The sequence below is a fragment of the Sarcophilus harrisii genome, chromosome 2, assembly GCF_902635505.1.
Source record: "Sarcophilus harrisii chromosome 2, mSarHar1.11, whole genome shotgun sequence".
NCBI lineage: Eukaryota > Metazoa > Chordata > Mammalia > Dasyuromorphia > Dasyuridae > Sarcophilus > Sarcophilus harrisii.
The window spans coordinates 284,099,204-284,124,127 of NC_045427.1; the positions used below are offsets into that span (position 1 = coordinate 284,099,204).

The 24,924-nt window shown below is 37.5% G+C and overlaps 1 protein-coding gene across 4 annotated transcripts in view; it reads left to right on the top strand.

The window, feature by feature from the left end:
• The first annotated feature begins 18,285 nt into the window (after positions 1–18,285).
• Positions 18,286–24,924, top strand: part of PPP4R3A (protein phosphatase 4 regulatory subunit 3A) — a 62,127-nt gene continuing 55,488 nt past the window's right edge. For 2 of the 4 annotated variants that reach the window (XM_031952342.1, XM_031952345.1), the window contains exon 1: positions 22,258–23,082. In XM_031952342.1, the coding sequence (XP_031808202.1) occupies positions 22,941–23,082 (142 nt within the window). In that variant the 5' untranslated portion in view covers positions 22,258–22,940. Of the gene's footprint in view, positions 18,458–22,142; positions 23,083–24,924 lie in introns of those variants that run through there. The other 2 variants (XM_031952343.1, XM_031952346.1) reach the window with 2 other exon arrangements.

Below are 24,924 nucleotides of genomic sequence, written 5' to 3' on the forward strand. Positions count from 1 at the left end.
AGTAATAGGAAAGGGAGGGGGGGGGGGAATTAGGGGAAAACAGATGGCACATCCAGTTTAAGACAGTCAATAGGCAGTTGGAGACATTTTTGATGATAACACCATGCTAAAAGGTGAGTGGGAAGGGCACAAACTACAAATGCACAACAAGGATAAAAAGGAAATTATGGAATCCACAATCTATTTTAAGTCAAGACTCAAATTAGAAGATCAATGATTTCATCTATTTGTGAATGAATAGTTCATAAAACTATCCCATATGTTTTTAAAATAAACTTCAGGGGTAAAGGCAGATAGAGCACTAAGGTAATATGGGAGACACACAGAGGGAGAGAAAGAAATAAGAAAGGAATGCAAAGGAAGACTTTGACTTAAAAGCAAGATTCAGATTCTTCACATTAACAAACTCATATTAGTGTACAAATTCATGAAATCTGTTAAACTCTTCATAATTAATCACATGAAGTTTGTCCTCACCTACATGCATATATATATAATAGCAGATTTCAGTAGTCAAGCCAGCTATTTTTTAAAATAATTAAACATTTGATAAGCTGTGAGTGACAAATTCAAGGGACCGGTGGTGCCAAAATTATAGTTCACCAAGGTATCACTTTTTTTCCCATCCCCCTAAACACACATACTCAGAATCAGAAGGAGATCATTTGTTTCTCCCTCTTAGGTCTTTGGCACTTGGCTGCTTGCTAGTGAAAGGAACTGTAAATCATTAACTAAACTCTTTACACATGGGGAAAATACACTTGGTGAACTCATACACATTATGACATAATATATGCACCAGACTGCATACTAAATCATATGTAGATCAATTTCTATAAAAGCCTTTCCAGGTCCCCTCTTAGGACTATCATCTAGACTTTATTAGTGATCTCTAATTTATCCTGTATATATATTTTTTGATATATAGTTGTTTTCATGTTTCCTCCATTACACTTGAGAACAAAGGACTAGCAGATAGCAGAGTGGATTAAAATTAGAATTCTACAATGTTATTTATAAGAAATACCCTTGAAGCAGAGAAACATACAAAGTTAAAGGTAAAGTTCTAGAGCAGAATCTATTATACTTTAGTGGAGGTAAAAAGGAAAAAAAAAAGCAGGGGTAGAAATCCTGATCTCCAACAAGCAAAACAAAAATACATCTAATTTCACTTCTAATCCCAAAATGTCAAAGTCAGGAAAGAATCTTCTGAAGCCCTCTCAGTTTTCCTCTAAATAACTAGAAAACCACATCAGAAATGGTCTAGATGCAGGGAAATAACTTACCTTCCTGGAAAGGTCTGTCTCACTGGGGAGAAAAGGGAACAAAAGTTTAAGAGCAGCAGCAGCAGTAGCAATAGCAGCCAATTTCACAGCAATTAATCCCAATATTTCAATCCCAAAATTTCAAAAATAGGTGAAGGACTCCTACCAAATTCCTTTTACTACACAAACATGGTACTAATACACAAATCAGGAAGAGCCAAAACAAAGAAAATTTTAGAACAATTTCCCTAATGGATATTGATGGAAAAATTTCAAATAAACCACTAGCAAAGAGATTACAGCAAGATATCACAATGATCATACTGTGATAGATGGGATTTATTCCAGGAATACAAAGCTGGTCCAAGATTTGGAAAACTATTAGCATAATTGAACATATCAATAAAAAAACCAACAGAAATCATATGACTAAAAAAAAAAAGTCCACACCTCTGAGGGCCCACCAATAAATGACTTTGTGCCAGGTATAAGATGTGATTAATAAAACTAAAGCAAAAGACATTAAAACAATGTAAGTTAAAAAAAGATTACAAAACTAAAAGGGGATCGCAGGTTATCTAATCCAGTAGTGTCAAACTCATATAGAAACAAATCCTTCAGGGTGCATTTTAACTTAGAAAACCACAAAATAATATCTATGTTGTATTGTATTTTTACTCATTTTGTTAAACATTTCCCAATTACATTTATTCTGGTTCAATAGAACTCTAGAGCAGATGCAAGGTTGATACCTCTGATCTGGTTGACACCTCTGATCTGGCTCAACCCCACCATTTCACAGATGTGAATGTGCCATTTTTTGGCATCCAAGAATATTAAGCAACCTGCCCAAATAGTTTCTATAGATATGTTATCTGAATCCAGATCTTCTGACACTTGAATTGATTTTTCTTGAATTCATTTTCCTCCCCAACAAAATAGGGAGAGGAACATAGTTAAATCCCCCTCATACCAGGTACTAGAGCTTAGCATCTCTGGCAAGCTCTGCTTACTCATTTCATTTGCAATCTCAATATAGCCATTAGTAAATGTAGACTTTTTGGGAACTAGAGGTCTAGAACAGGCTTCTTAGACTTTTTTCATGACTTCTTTTTGCCCAGGAAATGTTTGTGTTATACCAGATATATGGGCATATAAAATAGGTATACAAATCAAACATTTACCAATAAATCGTAATTTTGCTACTGCCACATCTAGTTACAAGACTCTATATGGAGCCACAAACCACGGTTTAAGAAGTTGGGGTTAGAGAAAGAACTCTGGGAGATGACTAAAAACCATTACATTGAATTCCCAATCCCTATATTTATGCCCACCTTCATTTTTGATTTCCTTCACAAGCTAATTGTACAACATTTCAGAGTCTGATTCTTTTTGTACAGCAAAATAACAGTTTGGTCATGTATACGTACTGTGTATCTAATTTATATTTTAATATATTTAACATCTACTGGTCATCCTGCCATCTGGGGGAGAGGGTGGGGGATAAGAGGTGAAAAATTGAAACTAGGTTTGGCAATTGTTAATGCTGTAAAGTTACCCATGCATATAACCTGTAAATAAAAGGCTATTTTAAAAAAATTAAAAAAAAAAAGTTGGGGTTGAGAATGTCTGCATTACCTCCACAGAGTCTATGCCTCTGACTCCATCTCTACCATTTACGTTGTCTTCACTTCTTTATTGTTGCTGAGTCATTTCTGTCTTATCTGACTCTCTGTGACCCCATTTGGGGTTTTCTTGGCAAAGATACTGGAGAGATTTATCATTTCCTTCTCCAGCTCATTTAGAGATGAGAAAACTGAGGCAAACAGGGTTAAGTCATTTGGCCAGGGTTGTATTTAACTGTCACTGTATGTCCTGAGGTCACATTTGCACTCAGGTCCTCCTGACTCCAGGGTCAGCCCTATATATACTGTGCCACTTAGTTGTCTTCCTTTACTTCACTAGTCTGCTTCTGGTAGTTCACATCCCTTTGTTCTGCATGCTTTAGATACAGCTACCATTTTTATCTCGTTCCTATCGTCTCCCTTTCTGTCCCTGTTGCTTCTGGTTCATTCCACCAGAATGAAGAAGACTTTCATATTCTTTTAAAATATCCTGCTTGACCCTAAATCCACACTTTCATGGTGGTTGTAGGGCCACAAGTGTTACACATTGCATAGGTTTTTTAACTTTTTCAATGTATTGATTAGTTGTGATTAGTTTTTTCTTCTTTTTTTGTTTTTTTTTTTTTATTTAAAATTGCCATTTGTTAAACAGAATGACTTCTGGGAAGGGGAGTGAAAGGGATGCTGGGGATAACTATGATAATGATTTTTTAAAAAAGATATTAAAAAACATATTTTTAAAATGTATTGCTCTTAAAAATATTTATCTTTACTGTTCTATTTTGTATATGCATATGTTCATATATGTTAATGATTATTAAGTTCATAATTCAAAAGAACATTTAATAAAAGAGTATGATAAATAAAATAACAATATATTCTTTAGTCAAAAAAAAATCACATTAAAATCACTTCTAGGAAGTCAAGATGATATAGTGTGAGCATATTTCCCTAGCTTTCCCAATATATCTTCCTCCACAATAGTCTAGAAAATGAACCAAACTAAATTCTGATCAGGAAAGTCAAGAAGAAGTTATGTAATTTTACAAACCCAAGATAGCTTAGGAAGACAGAGAGATCTGTAGACATTGCAATTAGGGCTTCTGTTATATTAAAATATCATTAATGATTCCTTTTTGTTCTTATCAACCATTTTGTAAATTTAGTTTCAACTTCTTGAAAGTCATCTGATTTTTGGGAAAATCATAAAACCCTTATCACCTAATTTGGAAAAGTCACAAAACTATTTTTTTCCTTTGCACTTCAGTATTCCCATCACACTCCTCTAGTAAGAAAGCAGAGATATCAATCCCTATAATCCTGTTTTTCCACTACCTTCAATTAAAGAATAACGGTAGAAACTAATGGTCTAGCTCCCTATGTTGATGAGAGCCTGGAATCAAATTAGTTTCTACAATCATATATATTGCTAAATAAATTACTGTCAAGATGTAATCACTCAGTGTCTTTATTTTATCATAACACTAGTCAGGAGCACAGCATAGTATTAGTGGCAGCAACTATGAGAGATGGAAAGAGAACTAAAATAGAGCTTTAGGGAAGGAAGCCAGAGTAGAAAGAAATCCTAGGGAAACCTCTGAATTAGCACTGAAGCAGGAATAGGTGCTATCTGACAGCTGTCACCCATTACCCAGTGCTAAGTCACACATCCAGAGCAAAGAAGAGCAGCTGTGAACAAGTGTGGGGCCCAGCTGAGTAATGAGCACAAAACAAATTCCAGAAACTTAGCTGTGTGGCTCAGAAGCAGGCTTGTGACTCAGTTCTAACCTTTAGGCCCACATGTTAGCCTTTAGTCAAAACACTAGGCAGGAGACCAAAAGGGAGCCAGCAGGTCAGTTGATTTAAACCTATAGACCTCTAAGTGGGCTAACAGTAACTAAGTCCAGCAATAGTCTCATGAAAATTGTTACACAAGCAAACAGATTCAAGCCCGAGTCAGTAACTAGTAGAGTTCAAATCAGGAGGATAGTGAACATATCTCTTCCTGGATCACACCATTTAAAAGCACTGAAAACTTAAAGGCCATCAGACCTAGCTGTGACAGCAGCAGCAGCTCAGGCCCAACATTTGATGTAAATAAAGAGAGTAGAGTGAATGCAAATATAAAATGTCGTTTAAAAGAATGAACAAACAAGCAAAAAAGAATCTGAGCATAAAGAGCTACTATGGTGACAGGGAAGCCTAAGATACAAACACAGAAGAAAACAATGACTCAAAAACATCCACAAGTAAAACCTCCAATAAATGCAGATTGGACATAAGCCCTACAAGAATTTCAGCTAAAGAAAGATTTTTTTTTTTTTAAGAGCAAAAAAAACAAACAAAAAAAAACCTTAAGAAACCAAACAGAAGTAGTAGAGGGGAAAATTGGGGGAAATAGGGAAAAAAATTAGAGCTATCCAAGAAAAGTATAAAAAAGATTTAACAGTTTGATTAAAAAAAACCTTATTAAAGAAAATTACTTCTTAAAAATTAGAATTGGCTAAGTGGAAGTTAATGACTCCATGAGATATCAAGGAAAAATAAAGTAAAAAAGATTGAAAAAATATCAAATATCTGACAAGAAAAACAACTGACCTAAAACATATAGCAATATAGGAACAATATAGGAAGTCTTTATTTAAATAACTATCTTAGAAAAAGAAATTGAACAAGTCATAAATGAACCCACTAAGGAAAAAAAAAATCAAGGCTACAGGGATTTACAAATGAATAAATTGTTTTTAAAAATTAATCAATGTGTCTGAATACAGGCTGAAGCATACTTTTTTATTTTTTTTTCTTGTGGGTTTTTTTGCGGGGAGGAAATCTATGTTTTCTTTTGCAATCTGACTTTTATGGAAATGCTTTACACAACTTCACATGGGTCTTCTCAATGGGGGAATGGGAAAGAAAGGGGAGTATCTGGAACTCACAATTTTTAAAAAATGTAAAAAATTGTTTTACATGTAATTGGGGAAAATAAAAATATTTTTAAAACAAAAAATTAATTTAAAAAACATTTATCAGCTACCAACTTAAGCAGAACACTCCCTGTACACAGATCCATGCTATACAAGCATTCTATGCCTATAAATGAGGATGGTCTGAAGTTAAAGATTGATTGATTATTGTTCTTTGTTCTCAAAGACTAAAATGATATCATTTATGTCAGAATTGAGTTACAGTGTTTCCGACTATAGCTGATCAGACCAATATGAGCTCAGAATGTTGTGCCACAGATCAGATAAAAATAGTCCCTATGAACATTTGGGGTAGACTCTCTAATTTTGCACATCTCACCTTTCTTATGTACTAATTCAATTCTGTTTTGCTCATAGATTACAGCACCTTCTCTGATGAGGGCATGCGATAATGGGTGGTGCTATGACAAGGGTCTCCAATGTCATGCAATCAATGCTGAAATTCTTTTTTTTTTTTTTTTTATTTAATAGCCTTTTATTTACAGGATATATACATGGGTAACTTTACAGCATTAACAATTGCCAAACCTCTTGTTCCAATTTTTCACCTCTTACCCCCCCACCCCCTCCCCTAGATGGCAGGATGACCAGTAGATGTTAAATATATTAAAATATAAATTAGATACACAATAAGTATACCTGACCAAAACGTTATTTTGCTGTACAAAAAGAATCAGACTCTGAAATATTGTACAATTAGCTTGTGAAGGAAATCAAAAATGCAGGTGTAATGCTGAAATTCTTAAAAGAGACCTCAAGAATGTTCTTGTATCACTTTTTCTAACCACCAGGTGAGCTGTTGCCCTGTGTGAGTTCTCCATAAAATAGTCTTTTTGGCAAGCACACATTTGGCATTTGAACAATGTGGCCAACCCAACAGAGCTGTATTCCCTGCAGAAGAGTTGGAACTCTTGGCAGTTTAGTTCCAGAAAGGACCTCAGTATCTGGTCTCTTGTCTTGCCAGGTGATCTTCACAATCTTCCTAAGACAAGTCTAATGGAAGCGATTCAGTTTCCTAGCATGGCGTTGGTACACTCTCCAGGTTTCACAGGCATGCAACGATGAGGTCAGCACAACAGTTTTGCAAACTTTCAGTTTGGTAGTCACTCTAATATCTCCTCTCCCACATTTTCTTTTGGAGTCTCACCATATGGATGATGTGGTGCTGGCTGATGGAATACATGTAATGGAAAACTTGTGTTTTCTTGGTATTATTAGGCCCCCATTGAGAAGACCCATGTGAAGTTGTGTAAAACATTTCCATAAAAGTCATATTGCAAAAGAAAACATAGATCTCCTCCCCGCCAAAAAAAAAAAAAAACCCTCAAGAAAAAAAAAAGAAAAGAAAAAGTATGCTTTAGCCTGTATTCAGACACACTGATTAATTCTTTAAAACAATTTATTCATTTGTAAATACCTGCAGTCTTGATTTTTTTTCCTTAGTGGGTTCAATTATGACTTGTTCAATTTCTTTTTCTAAGACAAAGAATTTTACTGAACTAAATCTGGCAATGCATGTGTCAATCTCATTACCAATGTGAACATCCCTGGAAAGTATATTGCCAAGGTAAGAGAACTTATCCATAGCATTAAAAACTTCCCCATTTGCTGTAACTGATGGTTCCATATATGGATGGTGTCGTGCTGGCTGATGGAGGACCTGTTTTCTTGGTGTTGATTATTGGCCAAAATTAGCAGACGCAGCAAAGAATTGATCTGTTTTGTTCTTCTCAGCTTCAGAGGCTGCATTGAGTGCACAATCATCTGCAAACAAAAAAATCATGTACCAGCACTCCCTCCATTGATTCTGGCTTGTAGCCTTTTTGAATTGAAAAATTTCCTAACAGTACAATATTTGATCTTGATGCCATGTTTATCCTCACTGAAAGTCTTTTACTACATATGTAGTATGTATGGAAGCAAACACACAGTTTTGTTTCACTCCATTGGTGAGTAGGAAAATGCTAGTATCATCCATTGTCCAGAACCAGGACAAGAATGCCATCACAAAATTGGTTTACTTATATTGATGAACTTTTCTGGACAACCAACTTTTGACAAAATTTTCCAAAAGTCTGACTGTATCAAAGGCCTTGGTTAGATTGATGGATGTTGTGTACAGACCTCTGTTCTGCTTCTGGCATTTCTCCTGGAGTTGTCAGGCCACAAACACATCAACTGTTCCTTAGCTCTTTCTGAAGCCACACTGGCTCTCTAGTAGATGATCTTCTTCCAGGTATAGGATCAACTTATTAAAGAGGACTCTGGCAAGAATTTTGCCAGCAGGGACTGAGAGAGATCCCCTGTGATTGTTGCAGAACAATCTATTCCTTTATAGAGATGGACAGTGGAGGCATCCTTGAAACTCCAGAGCCTAACCTCCTCTTGCCATATAATTTAGGAAATTTCAGTCAGCTTTTGTATGCTCAATGGACTCCCCAAGTATATAAATCTCAGCCGGTGCTTTGCCACACAAATGGAACCTAATGGCATTCAAAATCTCTTCATCAGTTGAAACTTCCACTAGGAAGAGATTGATTTCCACTTGAGGTAAATGATGATCTGCTAAGAACACTATGGAGGTGTTTAGCCAATCTCTCCAGGATCATGTCCTTAACACTAACCAACGTGGCTCCATCAGCACTAAGTATACACTTGAGATGCACTATAGATCTTTGGCCCATAAATAGCCTTAAGTGCATCATAAAATAGTTTTGGATTGTTACTATCAGCATAAAACTGAATTTCATCTACCTTCTTACTGAGCCAAGAATTCTGCATCTCTCTGTTTTTCTTGCTCTTTATTTTTGGTGGAATTGAATGCTACCTTTTTAGAAATGAATGAACTATCCTGCTGGCACACCTTGTAGAGTTTTTTTTGTTTGTTTGTTTTGTTTTTTTTGCTGAGGCAATTGGGGTTAAATGACTTGCCCAGGGCCACACAGGTAGGAATTATTAAGTGAACTCAGGTCCTCCTGACTTCAGGGCTGGTACTCTAACCACCACGCCACCTAGCAACCCCATTCCCCATCATTTTCATCAAACTAGTATTGATTTTTGCAAGTATTCTGACTCAGATGAACAAATGCAGTTAGTGCTGTGTACCAAATTTCTTTCTTTCTTTTTCTTTTCTTTTTTTTTTTTCAGTTTTAAGTTTTAATAAATTTTGGAACACCCGATGTAGTGACTAAATTTATCAAAGCATTTTATATACATTATCTCATTTGAACTTCATGATATGTTTTTAAGGTAAATATTATCAGGTGTCACCATTCCAGTTTTTATTATTCAGTTGTTTTTCAGACATTTCTGACTCTTTGTGATCCCATTTATGGTTTTCTTGCCAGACATACTGGAGTAGTTTGCCATTTCCTTCTCCATCTCACTTTACAGATGAGGAAACTGAGGCAAATTAAGGTTAAATGACTTATTCAGGCTCATACAGCTAGTAAATGTCTGAGGTTAAATTTGAACTCACAAAGATTGAGTCTTCCTAACTTCAGGCCACTTAGCAGAAGACAAAACTGACATTCACAGGAATTAAGTGACTTGCCCATGGCCACTCAGCTAGGAAATGTTAAAGACAGGATTTGAATCCAGGTTTTTCTTATATCCAGGTTTAGCACTGTTGCTGCTACATGAAGCTCCTCACTAAGTTTTTATACCAAATTTCTGAAAGCTGCCTACTCCTTTTCTGTTGCCAAGTTTGTGTTGGCTCAATTTATCTTCCAAGTTAGCAACAAATCCCCTCTCAGAGAAATGTTCTAATCTATTGACATTACTTTTCCTGGTAGTGTTTTTGCCTTGAGGCCACTGTTTTTGTTGAATGTGAATATTCAGCTTGGAGAGTATAAGTCTATGATGAGTACAGCACTCTGTTCCATACATTAGCTTCATTACTCTCACATCCTGTTTGTCTCCTCTTCTTACAATAGCATAGTCTATTGAATGTCAATGTTTGCTCCAAAGATGCATCCATGAAGTTTTTTTTTTAATTATTATAGCTTTTTATTTAAAAGATATTCAAGGGTAATTTTTCAGCAATGACAATTGCAAAACCTTTTGTTCCAATTTTTCCTCACCTTTCCCCCACCCCCTTGCCCAGATGGCAGGTTGACCAATACGTGTTAAACATGTTAAAGTATAAGTCAAATACAATATATGTATATGTGTCCAAACAGTTATTTTGCTGTACAAAAAGAGTCATACTCTGAAATAGTGTACAATTAGCCTGTGAAGAAAATAAAAAATGCAGGTGGACAAAAATAGAGGGATTGGGAATTCTATGTAATGGTTCGTAGTCATCTCCCAGAGTTCTTTCCTTGGGTGTAGCTGGTTCAGTTCATTACTGCTCTATTGGAACTAATTTGGTTCATCTCATTGTTGAAGAGGGCCATGTCCATCAGAATTGATCATCATATAGCATTGTTGTTGCTGTATATAATGATCTCCTGGTTCTGCTCATTTCACTCAGCATCAGTTCATTTAAGTCTCTCAAGGCCTTTCTGAAATCATCCTGCTGGTCATTTCTTACAGAACAATAATATTCCATAATATTCATATACCACAATTTATTCAGCCATTCTCCAATTGATGGGCATCCACTCAGTTTCCAGTTTCTGGCCACTATAAAGAGACCTGCCACGAACAGTTTTGCACATACAGGTCCCTTTCCCTTCTTTAAAATCCCTTTGGGGTATAAGCACAGTAGTAGCACTTCTGGATCAAAGGGTTTGCACAGTTTGATAACTTTTTAAGCATAGTTCCAAATTGCTCTCCAGAATGGCTGGCATCCATGAAGTTTTATTGCATTTAGGTAAACAGAAGACAGTGCTAATAATGAGAGAAGGTCATGAGACACAAGCAATAAGTGATCATTGTTATTGCTGTTTCCAATTCTCTTCCTACCAAACATTCCCTGCCATGTCAGGTAGTCTGAACCTACTCTAGCATTAAAGATATCCAGAATTATAAGTTTGTCCTCTTCTGGAACATTGATGATAAGGGTCTCCAAGTCTTCATAAAATTTTTCTTTGAGCTCATCAGGATTCATCATCATGGAAGCATAGGCAATGATGATGGTGATATGGCACTTTCCTGCCAGTGGCAATTTCATTGTTATGAATCTGTCATCATTTGCTCTTTTTGGTAAGCAAACAAGCTTGTTGACTAGATTAGTTTTGATGACAAAAACTACACCAGCTTCTTGGTGCTCTCCTTCACTGCAATCACTCCAGAAAAACCTGTATCTAATTCTAGTTTCAGTAAGCTGGCCTCTATTTTCCAAGCTTTGTTTCATTCAGGGCTATTATTTGGATGCTATAGCTATTTGAGTTTTCTCTCCCAGCCAGAGCTATTAAAGATACTGTCTTCCACATAGAGTTTATAGCATAAGAAAAAAATAACATGAACATCAATGTTTTACCAATGAATTTTACCATACATTTAAAGAACAATTAATTCCAATATTATACAGTTTATCATATTCCTTCTATGACACAAATACATAAAGCAATGAGACCAAAAGCAAAGAAAGAAAAGTATTGATCAATATCTCTAATGAATATTGATGCAAAACTTTTAAATGATCAAATATCATACCTTATGACCAAACTAGATTTATAGCAGGAATTCTGGGCCAGTTCAATAACTACAAACCTTATTAGTGATATTAATAACAAATACAATGAAAAAATTATATGATTACATCAAAGCTTCTGACAAAATATAATACCTATTCCTATTTTTAAAACTAGTAGAGAACATAGGAATAAATTAAGGGTTTTGTTTTTTTTTTAAGGATAACTAGTATCTATCTAAAACTAAGAGAAAGCATTATCTGTAATGAGAATAGACTAGAAGCCTTTCCAATAAGATCAGGGGGGAAGCAAGGATGTCCATTATCATCATTATTATTTACTATTGTCTTAAAAATGATAACTCTAGCAATAAAATAAAAAAAATTGAATAAGCATACTCAACAAGGAAACAAAATTATCATTCTTTACAGATATGATGATTTACTTAGAAAACCCTAGAAAGTCAATTTAAAAAGTAATTGAAACAGTTAACAACTTCAGGAAAGTTGTAGAATATAAAATAAACTCACATAAATCATCAGTATTGCTGTATATTACCAACAAAACCTAGCAGGAAGAGATAGAAAGAGAAATTCCACTTAAAATAATAACCAGTGTAAAATAGACAATGTAAATACTTAGGACTATACCTGTCAAGACACACAAAGGAACTTTAGGAAAACAATTACATAATACTCTTTATATAAATAAAGAGATATCTAACTAATTGGGGAAATATTAATTAATCATAAGCATATGATGAATATATAATAATATAATAAAATTATAATTTAGTATTACTAAATATAATAGAAATGTTATTACTGCCTAAATTAATTTACTTATTAAGTTTCATGGGAATAAAACTATCAAAGAATTTTTTAATAGAATTAGAAAAAATAATAAATTTCATCTGGAGGATCAAAAGGTCAAGAATATTAAGAGAAGCAATTTAAAAAAAAAAACAGAAGGAAAGGGAACTAACAGTACCAGATTTCAAACTATACTACAAATCATCAAAATAATGTAATATTGAGTAAGAAATAGGGGTTGATCACAACCAAATCATTTCCAAAGGAGCAGTAATGAACTGAACCAGCTATGCCCAGAAAAAGAACTCTGGGAGATGACTAAAAACCATTACATTGAATTCCCAATCCCTATATTTATGCACACCTGCATTTTTGATTTCCTTCACAAGCTAATTGTACAATATTTCAGAGTCTGATTCTTTTTGTACAGCAAAATAACGGTTTGGTCATGTATACTTATTGTGTTATCTAATTTATATTTTAATATATTTAACATCTACTGGTCATCCTGCCATCTGGGGGAGGGGGTGGGGGGGTAAGAGGTGAAAAATTGGAACAAGAGGTTTGGCAATTGTTAATGCTGTGAAGTTACCCATGCATATATCCTGTAAATAAAAGGCTATTAAAAAAATTAATAAAAAAAATAAATAAAAAAAATTAAAAAAAAAAAGAAATAGGGGTTGATCAGTGAAACAGATCAGACACATAACATACAGAAGCAAAGGATCACAGTAATATAGTATTTGATAAACTCAAAGATACCAATTATGGAGGCTTTACCATTTGACAAAAACTTCTAGAAAAAATGGAAAGTAATTTGACAGAAATTAAGCATAGATCAACACCATCTCATCACAATAAATTCAAAATGGATAAACAATTTAGACATAAAAGGCATAAGCAAATTAGAACATAGAAAAACTTACCTGTCAGATCTATAAAAAGGGCAAGAGTTCATGACCAGACATAAGAGAGAGTTATAGGAAATTAAATGGATATTTTTGATTATATAAAATGAAAAAGTTTCATTTTTCAAATATGTAGGCAAACAAACCAAATGTATAAGAATATGAGCCATTCCCCAAATGATAATTGGTCAAAGGATGTAAGAAGCAGTTCCTGAGAAAAAAAATTAAAATGATTGTCACATGAAAAAATGCTCTAACTCAGTAACAATTAGAGAAATGAAAATTAAAATAATTTACTACCTCATACCCCTTAGATTGGCTAAAATGACAGAAAAATAAAATGCTAAGTGCTAAAGGGGATATAGGAAAATAAGTACACTAATATCCTATTGACGGAGTTCTAAATTAGTCCAACAATTTTAAAGAACAATTTGGAAGTATACACAAAAAGTGATTAAATCATGCATGCCCCTTGATCAAGCAATACTACTACCAGGACCATACTCCAGAGAATAAAGGGGGAAAAGACCCATATTTTTTTTTTTTTATACATGACCAAAACGTTATTTTGCTGTACAAAAAGAATCAGACTCTGAAATATTGTACAATTAGCTTGTGAAGGAAATCAAAAATGCAGGTGTGCATAAATATAGGGATTGGGAATTCAATGTAATGGTTTTTAGTCATCTCCCAGAGTTCTTTCTCTGGGCGTAGCTGGTTCAGTTCATTACTGCTCCATTGGAACTGATTTGGTTGATCTCATTGCTGAGGATGGCCTGGTCCATCAGAACTGGTCATCATATAGTATTGTTGTTGAAGTATATAATGATCTCCTAAGACCCATATTTTCAAAAATATTTATATCAGCTCTTTTTGTGATAGCAAAGAATTGGAAATTAAGGGGTCACCTATCAACTGGAAAATGAATAAACAAGTTATAGGTCATGAATATTATAGGATATATTATGCTATTAGAAATGAGGAAAGGGATGGTTTCAGAAAACTTGGGAAGGCTTGATACAAAGAGATGTAAACAGCCAGGAGAACAATTTATACAATTACAGCAATATTGTAAAGATAATAATCTCTGAAAGACTTAGAAATTCATTCAACAAATGACCAACCACAATTCCAAAGGATTCATGATAAAATATGCTGTATATCTCCAACAATTCAGTTGAGAGATGCAGAGTGTAGATTGATGCATATTTTCTTTTTTCTTTTCTTAGAACATGGCTAATGTAGACATTTGTTTTATATGTTGATATATATTTGTAATAAATTTTATTTTTTTTGCTTTCATAATAAGTAAGGGAAACAGAAGAGGAGAGAATTTAAGGCTGAAAATATGATAAAAATGAATTTTAAAAAGAAGAAATAATTCTATCTAATCAATGTCTATACTAGATGATATCACTATACATACAACATTCTGGAGTATGTAATCCAGAGAATTTCCCCCATTAGGCAAAGCTAATTCATTTACTTCCAAGAGACAGTAAGCATGGTGAGAACATGGAGTACATACATGGTACTCCATTCCTAAATATAAAACAGTAGAAATAAAATTTTCATGATAATCTGATGATCATTGTCAAAATAGGTAAAAAAACAAGAAGATGTATGCCCACTCACAATGTACACAATTGTTATGAAACATGTTCAGTAAAGTTCTTCATCAATAATAAGATGTTTCTATACGCAGATGTCATCATATTACTTTCAAAAATCCCAGGATAATGTATTTTCCTAAATTAGATTCACAACTGCTCAAAAGAATTTGGCTTAATAGTTTATGTGAGAAAAATCAAGTGGATAAAGAATATATTTTGTCATGACTAGAATAAGAGCTTGTTAAGCTAGTATTTATATACAATTTATCTAGTCATCATGTACTATGTTTGCATATACATATATGTATTACAGTCATACATATATATTAGACAGACGCTGCAAATGAACAATGAGCAGGGCCCAGAATAAAATAAAAGGAAGTGCAAGAGATAGATTATGTTGGCAAATTGTTTGGTATTTCCAATAATCCCAAACTTTCCTGAAACAAAAACTTATAGCTAGGTCCTAATTAGTACCAAAAAGAAATCTTCCTAAAGTGGTTGCATATATTCAGATTCACACTATTAAAAGTTATAATTTCATATAATATGATAATTGTTATCACCTCAGTGAAAATATATAGTGCAAATTTGAATAATGTAACCACTTGAAGAAATCCATTATTCAGAATCTAGATGTATTCTTTAACACCAATATTCTTCTGTTTCGTATAGAACATCTAGTGATGTTCTATGGCTGTAAAACAAATAACATAATAACCCAGTCTCCAAAGAATTAAAATTTGTGAGTGATCCAAAGAGAATTAAAACTATGAGAGATCCATGGAGAAAGGTATAGTAGATGCAAATAGGCTGGTTTATTTGTACCAATGGTTTACATAAAAGAATTAGCATGTTTTAGAAAAATCATTCTGGAGGTGTGTGATTAGAAAAGAAAATGGGCTAGTCAATTTTTCCCCAAGTCTGTATTTACTTACTTTCTAGTCACCTTTTCCTTACTTTAAAACACTTCTCTCTTATGATCCTGTGCCTTGTTCTCCACTATAAAGTGACAGGCATGTCTGAGAAAGGGTAGACACCTTTACTTTGTTCTCAACTAGGGATCTAGTTACTTCCCTATCTCAGGTTCAAGTCAATGGCCTTTCTTATGCCCCACCCACTTGGGCAAAGCAGAAAACTCCCTATCTGTAATTACAAATACAGGCACATCAAAATTGGACCATATTCACATTTTCCCCTTTCCTCTACCAATGGGTAGGGCCATTTCATCATAGAAATCTGATTTATTTCATAATATTATATAGACTGCAGGGCTCCCCTGTTGAAAACACAATAAAAGCTCAAAAAATATCTCAATGACAATTTTTTTTTTCTCTAACCACTGAATATTGTCTTTCACTTATACTACAAAATCCTATGTCAAGATTGACATTTCATTAGGGGCGCCAGCCATGTTCACTTATTCCCAATTCAACTGACTCTTTGGACTATTCTACCTGTTCAACAACAGTCTGACCTCTCTTCGGGCATTCTTCTACCCACTCTCAATTTTCCAGCTTTTTTTTTTTCTGTTTTTTCTTACCCTGTTAGAATGTAATCTTCTTGAGAGAGACAGAGATACAGAAAACAACAGAAGCAGAGAGAGTAATCTTTTGTATCACCAGAGCTTAAGAGCTCACTACGTGGCACATACTAAGTGTTTAAAAAATGTTTTATCCATCAAAGAAATATGAATCAAATCACACAGTAGGTGTTTTTAAAAGGTCTGTTATAATATAATTATAAAATGATTTGTACAAATTACATTATTTAATCAGTCTATCAGCAAGCATCTGTAAGCACTTGCTAATGCCTGGCACTAGCTAAGTGTTAGAGACACAAAGAAAAGTAAAAACAAGTCTCTGTCTCCATAGAGGTCACATTCTAATGGAAAAGATAAAATGTAAACAAACAGATGCATACAAGAGTATATGGAAGGAAATCTTAGGGGAATGCTCTCACAGGAAGATATACCACCATCTCCTTAATGTCTGTCTCTGATTAAGTGGCTCTTCTCTTTTGCCTAGGAAAACTTGAGTATATTATCCTTAATCCCATTAATATCATTTCCTCTCTCTCTTCTTTCTCCTCCCTCTTTCTTTCTTTTTCCCTCCTCTTCTTCTTTCCTTTTCCCTTTTTTCTTCCTCCTTCTCCTACTTTCTTCCTCCTGCTTCTTTCTCTTCCTCTTCTATTGCTGTTGCTGCTGTTTCTATTGTTTTCTCCTCTTCAGTTTTAAGAATGGGTTTCCTTATCTAGCCCCGGAAATTCAGAGGCTACTCACAAACTCAATCCCAATACTGACTTCACACCAAAAGTTTTGACCAGGTTTGTTTCTAATCTGGGCTTTTGGCACAGGGTTTATAGTGACCCCCCCCACTTCCCAGCCGTTATGCCAAACTGATGCCAAATTTAAGAGCAGAAACCTGACTGACTTTAGTCACAAGCCACAAGCTCAAAACTGCTCAGATAAATCTTTCCACCAGTCCTCAGCACCCTTCATCCCTTCTTCCCTTACTCCAAACATTATCTATGGGCTTAGACTACTTTATGTCTCTGAGCTTCAATTTTTCATTTGTAAAATGGAGACCATATATTATGTATTGTTGTGAGAAAAGTGCCTAGCAAATGATTTAGAAATGTAAGAGTTTTCCCCCACCCCGCAATGGGACGTTTGTATAACTCTTCTATTTTACATTTAACATAAATAAAATAATTTATCTGTGATCATAAAAGAAGTAGGCAGGGAAACTTGGATTCATGCTTAGGTCCTCTAGGTCCAAACCCACTGCTTGTACAGGTATACTATCATGCCTCCCATCTCTCTGTACTTTACTGTAATACAGTAATGCCCCAAAGGTTTTGAAGCACATAGGACTGTTTGTTCCTACACTAAGTGATCCCAGACTGCTGTATTATATGTAGAATGGGGAAGGAAACAGGTTCCAAGAGTTCCTTTGGCTGTAAGTTCATAGAATAACAAGCAAAATGGAATTAAATGAAAAGACAGGATAATAGTACAACAGGGGAGTGCCAAGGTGGTCCTTGCTTTTTAGTCATTCCTTGATGGAACTGAATGATGAATATTCACTGACATGACTAAAAGGGCCAGTTTATCATAATATAATGAGTTCCCAGTATTATATAACTAGTAAGTCAATATTTTAGCAGATCATGGAAGTGCCATTTTCTGTGATTTTCACATTTCCCAGGAAATGTGTCAATAGAAATCATAAACTTCTAAGCAATAACTACAATCTTAAACAATGGATATAAAGGGAACCAAGAGAAGTTGTGTGGTATTAATAGATTCAGGAGCAGAAGATGTAGGTTTGAAATAACTTTGTTTCTTATGAATCTAACATACATTCTCTCCTGGGAAAGGTAGATAGTTTTCCTGAGGCCTGTGACATATGTTGATTCCATTAAAAGAGGTAACTCCTGATTGGCTTAGAGAACAATGAGCCATGACACTCTGAAAGGAGAAGGGATTTACTTCAGTTTGTTGGACACACTTCCATGAGAGGACCTCAAGACCTGTTTAGGGAGGCAAAGCATGAACATTTGAATGGCTAATGGAAGCCCCCAGAGCTGCAGACATGTGGGGAAACTGGCCCCCATTATGTCCCTTGACTTCCATGTTTGCAATCCTAGAGAGTGGACATCCCTTGGTGAGAACATTCCTTCTATCCTGGTTTGAGTTGAGATCTTCTCTTACTCCCAGCTGAAGAGATCATTTACTATTATGTATTCTTGTTTATATTCTAATCTGTTTAATTTCTCTGATTTGTTTCCTACTTTCTTTGATAAAGAGGTTTATTTACTATCTATTCATGATGATCTTTTCCATTATCAGCATTTGGTAAGAAGTCAAGTTGGTAGATGGGAGTTAAAGGTTATCTTTCCCCTTTAAGAGTGATCAGGAAAGGAATTTTCATTCTCACTAAATCCCTTTGAATTATATCCCTAGATTATAGATATTCAAATTGTAGTAGACGATATTCTTGGCCTATAACCTCCTTGCTAGGGGAACTCTCATCAAGTCTTAGCTATGTTGGACTTTCCTGCCTCTGCCTCCCCCAAGCTAGGCAATTAGTGCATAGCCCTCCATCTACCCCAAAACCTCAGATCATATTTATCCATGCTATCTGTGAGCCTATACACTTAAATATTGTGAATCTATATATTTAAATAACCTCATCTACATCCATATATAGATCTCATAGTAATATTCTAATAGTTCTTTTTAGGTATAGATGTGAAATGCAGATTGTGTCAGCTAGATAGGCATATCTATACCAATTCCTAGCCATCTCCACAACTGGATTATTTTATTAAGGCATACTAGATGCAGTAGTGGGCCTTGGACACTTGCTAGTTATATGATCCTTGGCAAGTCATTTAAATGCTGTTTGCTCCAATTTCCTCATTTGTAAAAAAGAGGTAATAGTATCTATCTATCTATCTCCCAGGGTTGTTCTGAGACTATAAAGAGATCCTTGTAAAGCCCTTTGCAAACCTTAAAGCAAAATTTAAGTCTCTTTCTTTCCAGATTCAAAGGCAGACTAGTGAACATGTTCTGGAATATCCTCAAAAATGGCCAAATATTGGAGAAATTCTTCTTAAATTGACTAGGTGCCTACCCCGAGTAAAAACCAAGTAAATCTCTACTTCTAGGCAAGTTTTCCCTGCCCAATCCCAAAACATGAATTCATACAATCTCAGAAAAAAAAGCATTGTTAGTGTAACATAATAGTAATATTAATTAACTTAGAAATGAAGATAAGAATTTAAACAAAATATAGACAACTACAATGGAATTCAGAGGTTATCATTTTTGTCCCTCCTCTACCTTATTCTCAATTAGTCTAAGGAAGACAGGTCTCTAAGGGAAGACTTAAGATTTAGACATAGGGTAGTTTTCCCAGCATTGTATTCTGGGTCGTTGTTGTTATTGTTTTGTTTTTAAGGAAAGGGGAAGGAAGAAAGGATCTACTGTTTGGGATTCATTCTCAGCCACAAATGACCTTAGTTCCAATTTACTCCTGCCATAAGCCATCTTCCTTTTTCTTGATGTCATCAGCCTGCTATATAGACACCACTCTTTCTTCTATGCCCTTTCTATTTGGTGTCCCAAAATTTGGGAAGAAGTGCCTTTTTCAAGGTCACCAGAAATCCCAAACAAACAGCTAGCCCCAATGCCTAGGAACAGTACATTCCAAGAATTCTCTATCAGCCTAGCAAGGTTGCCAGAATTCTCTCATGATCCTGGATCTCGGCAACACAAAACTACACTAATGTGATCCTGATTTCACCTAATACTCAAGTTTTCTCATTCTTTAAAACCAATAAGTATTTATTAAGTACTAGTACTTAGTGCATAGCCTTTGAAAAAATGGGCCAGACAAAAAAAATATGTATCCATGCTATATGTGAGCCTACATACTTAAATATAGTGAACTTACATAGTGCAGTTCTTTTTAAGTGTAGATTTGAAATGCAGTGGAACGGATGTTCCACTAAGTACTGAACTAGATGGTGGAACTACAAAGTCAAAATGAAAAGAAGCTTATAGTCTATCGGGGGATGCAACATTTACATTGGAAGCAAGTAAAATATAATTTGAGGAGGGAGGGATCCCTGACAAAGCACAATCAGGACAAGTTTCCAGTAGGGAGTGGCACCTGAATTGATCATTTAGGGCTAAAAGATCCTGAGTCAAAGGCAAAGATGAAGGGCATTTCAAGTATGTGGGGCAATCTATACAAAGGCACTGAAACGGGAAGTAAAACATAGAGCTTGGGGAACAGTAAATGGGTAAATTTGATAAAAATAGAGATTATATCTGTAAAGGTATTAAAGTATCCTTGAAGGGGGAAGAGGACCACAGTGTAAACCCCAAACATTGAAACTGAGTACCCAGTTTGGGGTTTACCTTGGTGCTCTTCCCTCTTCGAGCACACTTGAATTTGTTTCAGGAAGCATTCATTATCACTTACTTGGGGGGGGGGGGAGTATTGTGTGTTAGGTGCTGGGGAGGGAAGTACAAAGAAGGTTAAGACATAACCCCATAAATTCCTGGGAAGAATTTTAAAATCTAACAGGTGTGTGTGTGTGTGTGTGTTGGGTATTCAGGGCTGAAAAGGATCTTAGGCAAGAGTACATAACTAAATTCTACGAACTTAAAAAAAAATCCAATGTTTTAATGACATCTAAAATGACTATATATTTTATTTAAAACATTCCAAGGAGAAGTCCACAGGCTTTACCAGAGAGCCCAAAAGGGTTTATGTCGAAAGAAAAAAAAGTTAATCTCTTCCCCAGAAATAATCTAGTCCAACACCCTTTTACAAATAAGGGCACTGAAGCCCAACAAGGCGAAATGACCGTTCTAAATGGATTACATGGCAAAGTTCGAACTAAATCCTTGTCCGGATGTCTGGGCTCTCAACCTGGACTTTATTTCACCATACGACAGTCCTTCAGACAGGCACAAAAATTAAAATGTGGCAAGTGCGCTGGAAAAGATACAAAGTGAGACTGAAGAGATTCGAGAAGAGACCTCATTTGAGGGCTACTTAGTAATTCATTTCCTCTGCTCTTCATCTCAGCGCCCCTCACAAGACAGAAACCAGAACTCCGCTTTTACTATTTGTTTTAGTTTACTGAGAAAGGGTTGAAGGGAGGGCGGGGGTGGGTGGGAAGGGAGAGACAGAGACAAAGAGATAAGAGATAAGCGCGAGTTAGTTAAAGCTAGAAACAGACCGAGACCGTGAGCGTCGGGGACCAGATTTTATTTCCTGGGTCACCCGCTCCTCCAACTGTACAGAAGGAAAAGGGTTTCACAAGCCGCCGGAGCCGGAGCACTGAGAATCGTGCTTCCTGCACCGAGGCTTCAGAGTTGGAGGAAAATAAAGCAGCAGCTAGGGGAAGTCAGGATTTTGTTTGCGAAAAGGGGGAGGAGGGTGGTCTTTCCTTCAGGCTCCAGGAACCCGCCCTAGCTCCAGCCCGCGAACGCACCGGGGCGGAGCTTCGGGTCTAGCTTCGGGCCGAGCCACGGCCGGGCAGAAGCTTGGGCGGGCTCTGCACGGAGTTTGAAATTCTCTCCCAGGCTGATGACGAACGCACGGAGCGACGGGAGACGGCTCAGCGCAGCCGGTCCCTACACTTGGCGTGCCCGCGTGCGCAAGGAATCTCTAGGAAGTCCTGAACCGTCACTAGGGCGACGAGCTCTCTTTTGCATCCCCAGAGCCGCCGCACTCACTTCCGGTCTAGCCTAGGAAATTTCAGTCCCGCCCTCCCCCCCTCCTTTTCCCCCCTCCCCCTCTTTCCCCTCCCTCCTTCTAAATCTTCCCTACCCGGTCAGAGCCGGCAGCCGCTGTGCCTGTACCTTTAAATGGCGTGGCTTCGGCGCGGCCCCTGTAGCTGTGGGCTAGAAGACCCCGCGCGCCTCTATTGAGGGATGAACCAAGATGGCGGCTGCTTTGGCTCCGTGAGAGAGGAGGAAGAAGCGGCGGCGGCAGCCGAGAGGGGACCTGGCGTTGGGAAGGGCGCCCCAGGTACGACCGGGGGGGCCCTCGCCGACTCTGGAGAAGCGGAGGGCGCAGGGGCACAGGCCGGGGGCGGACACGCTCGAGACCCGGAGAGCGCAGGGGAGCAGCGGAGCCGCCGGGGGCGGCCGCGGCGACGGGGCCCGGGTATGAGGAAGGAGAACATGGCGGCGGCCTGAGGCGGCGGCTGGAAGCGGCTTGGCGAAGGAAGGGCATGGCGGAGGCGGGAGCAGGGCAGTGACCCGCGCCCGGCGCCCCGTGGAAGCCATTCCTCCTTTTCCCGTGGTGGGCAACTGGGCCTGGACAATAGATCCGCGCAGGAGCACCGGGGCAACGCTTACCGGGGGGCGGCCGATTCAGACCCCGGCCTCCTTGGTGTTCCCCCCCAGCCCGGCTTCCCGGGCCGTGACATGAGGGAGGAGGCCGCCGCGCGTGGGAGTGAAGGCCCCCTGCAGGGAGGCCGCGGTGCGCGGCGCTGAGTGGAGAGGGCCCCGTCGGTCCGGGCCTCCCGCCTCCCCTCCCCCTCCCGGGGCCCGCGGGGCGTCTCCTCCACCCCCACCCCTCACCCCCTCCCCGGGCGGTGGCTGCGGGGGGGGGCGGCAGGATGACTGACACCCGGAGACGGGTGAAGGTCTACACGCTCAACGAGGACCGGCAGTGGGACGACCGGGGCACCGGGCATGTGACCTCGGGCTACGTGGAGAGGCTGAAGGGCATGTCCCTGCTTGTCAGGGCGGAGAGCGACGGTGAGTGCGAGCTGGGCGGGCGGCGGCGCGGGGCTGGGCGGCGGCGCTGGGGGGGCCCCTCTCCGGCCTCCTCCGAACGGAGGCAAGTTCATGTAGGCATGGTGGGGGGGGGCGGGAGGAGCGCTAGCCCCCTTCCCCCTCCCAGGAGTACTCTCAGGCTCCTTGGGGAAGCAGCTCCCCGGAGGGAAGGAAGTTAGGAGACAAGCTCCCACGGAGTGCCAGACGCTTTACTGGTCTCTTCTTTGATCCCCGAAACAACCCTGGGGAGAACTTGGGAGCAGGAAAGTGTTTATTAGGAAACAACATCTAGTTAAGAGTGAGCGGACTGAGCCGAATGCCTTTCCTTCGTGACCTCCCTCCTCCCTGAAAGAAATGTTTCCTTTTCCCTCCCTCTCAAGGACCGGCCCATTCTTTTACTTAACGCGTGTTTTTGCTTCCTGATGTGTTAGAGGCGGCTAGCAGACTTGCTCTTGTGGCCTACAGGTGTGTGAGAGTAGTGCGTGCGCGTCCGCGTGTGGGTGCCACATGTGGAAGGAGCTCAAGTTTAGGAAACGGATGCTAGGAACTCTTTTTTGCTTGTTTCTCATACATTAGTAGACTTTTATTACTGCGCCCCTACTTTGTACAGGACACTATATGCTAAATGCTGGAATTCCATCAGGCACTGTGTTAAACATCAGGGAATACGAGAGGAGGCTAAAGATTGTCTCTGTCCTTAAGGAGCTTTCTGTTCAATGGGGGTCTTGATTTGAGAGTGATCTGGAGAAAGTTATTGAATAATCCCTTTGCATTTACTAGTTTTGTCCATCAGCATCTAATCAGTATCTAATTTGTCCAATGCATCAAGAGATTTATTAGCCATTTTTCCCTAAATGGATTTAAGACTACTTTACTTGGAAATAGTACATATTTGAGCTCCAGGTTCACATCGACAAAGATTGATGGACTAACTTTGCATTTAATAGAAAATACTACTGTAATCTCAAGAGACATAGGCATCTACTTTTCAAAGTATTTTGTTGCTAATATTCTTTGTCCAGGGAACTTCCTGTAAGATCTGATTTTTTTTTTTTTTTTTTTTTTTGTATTGGCCCTTTTCTTTAACTGAATGGAGAGAAAGCATACCATGAGGGTTGACTTTGGAGTCTGGAGCACCTGGGTTCAAGACCCATTTCTGATACATATTGTGTATGTATCAGAATATCCTTAATATCCTTGGGTAAGGAGCTCTAAGCCCTGTTAGTTGTATTGTATTATAAAATGTTTTTAGTCTGCTTCTATGTGGGACACTATCCAGAATTCATAATCATAACAAGGATGTGGTTGATGGTACCCACTGGAAGAACTTTTTATTCTCCTTTTGCTCTTTGAAAGTTTCTATAGTATTTCATTAATTGAGGCTTATTGTTACTTTGCTCAATTTGAATAATTCTATAACCAAACTATTTGTTGTTTGACTATAGACTATAAGATCTTGATAATCTATTTTTCAAATCATCTTAATGATGGCTATTTTCTTCCCTGCTGTCATCAATTTCAGTGAGCTAAAGGAAAGTATTTGTGGTTATTGAAGATTAAATTTTAAAATATATCTTCACAACTTTAAAGTGAAGTATTTTAAAAATTAGAAAGTTTTCTTTCCACTCGAGTTAAAATTTAAATAAGTCAGGTTCTTCACGTAAGATTTCAAAGAATAAGAAGCATCAGAGAAGAAAAATGCAAGGAAAAACCACATAAGTAAAAATAATAGTATTTAAGGAAATTGGGGGAATTAAAATGACATAATTGAATTGTAAGTCCAGTAAAAGAACTTTGAAAGAAGGAAAAGTAAAAAACTCAGCA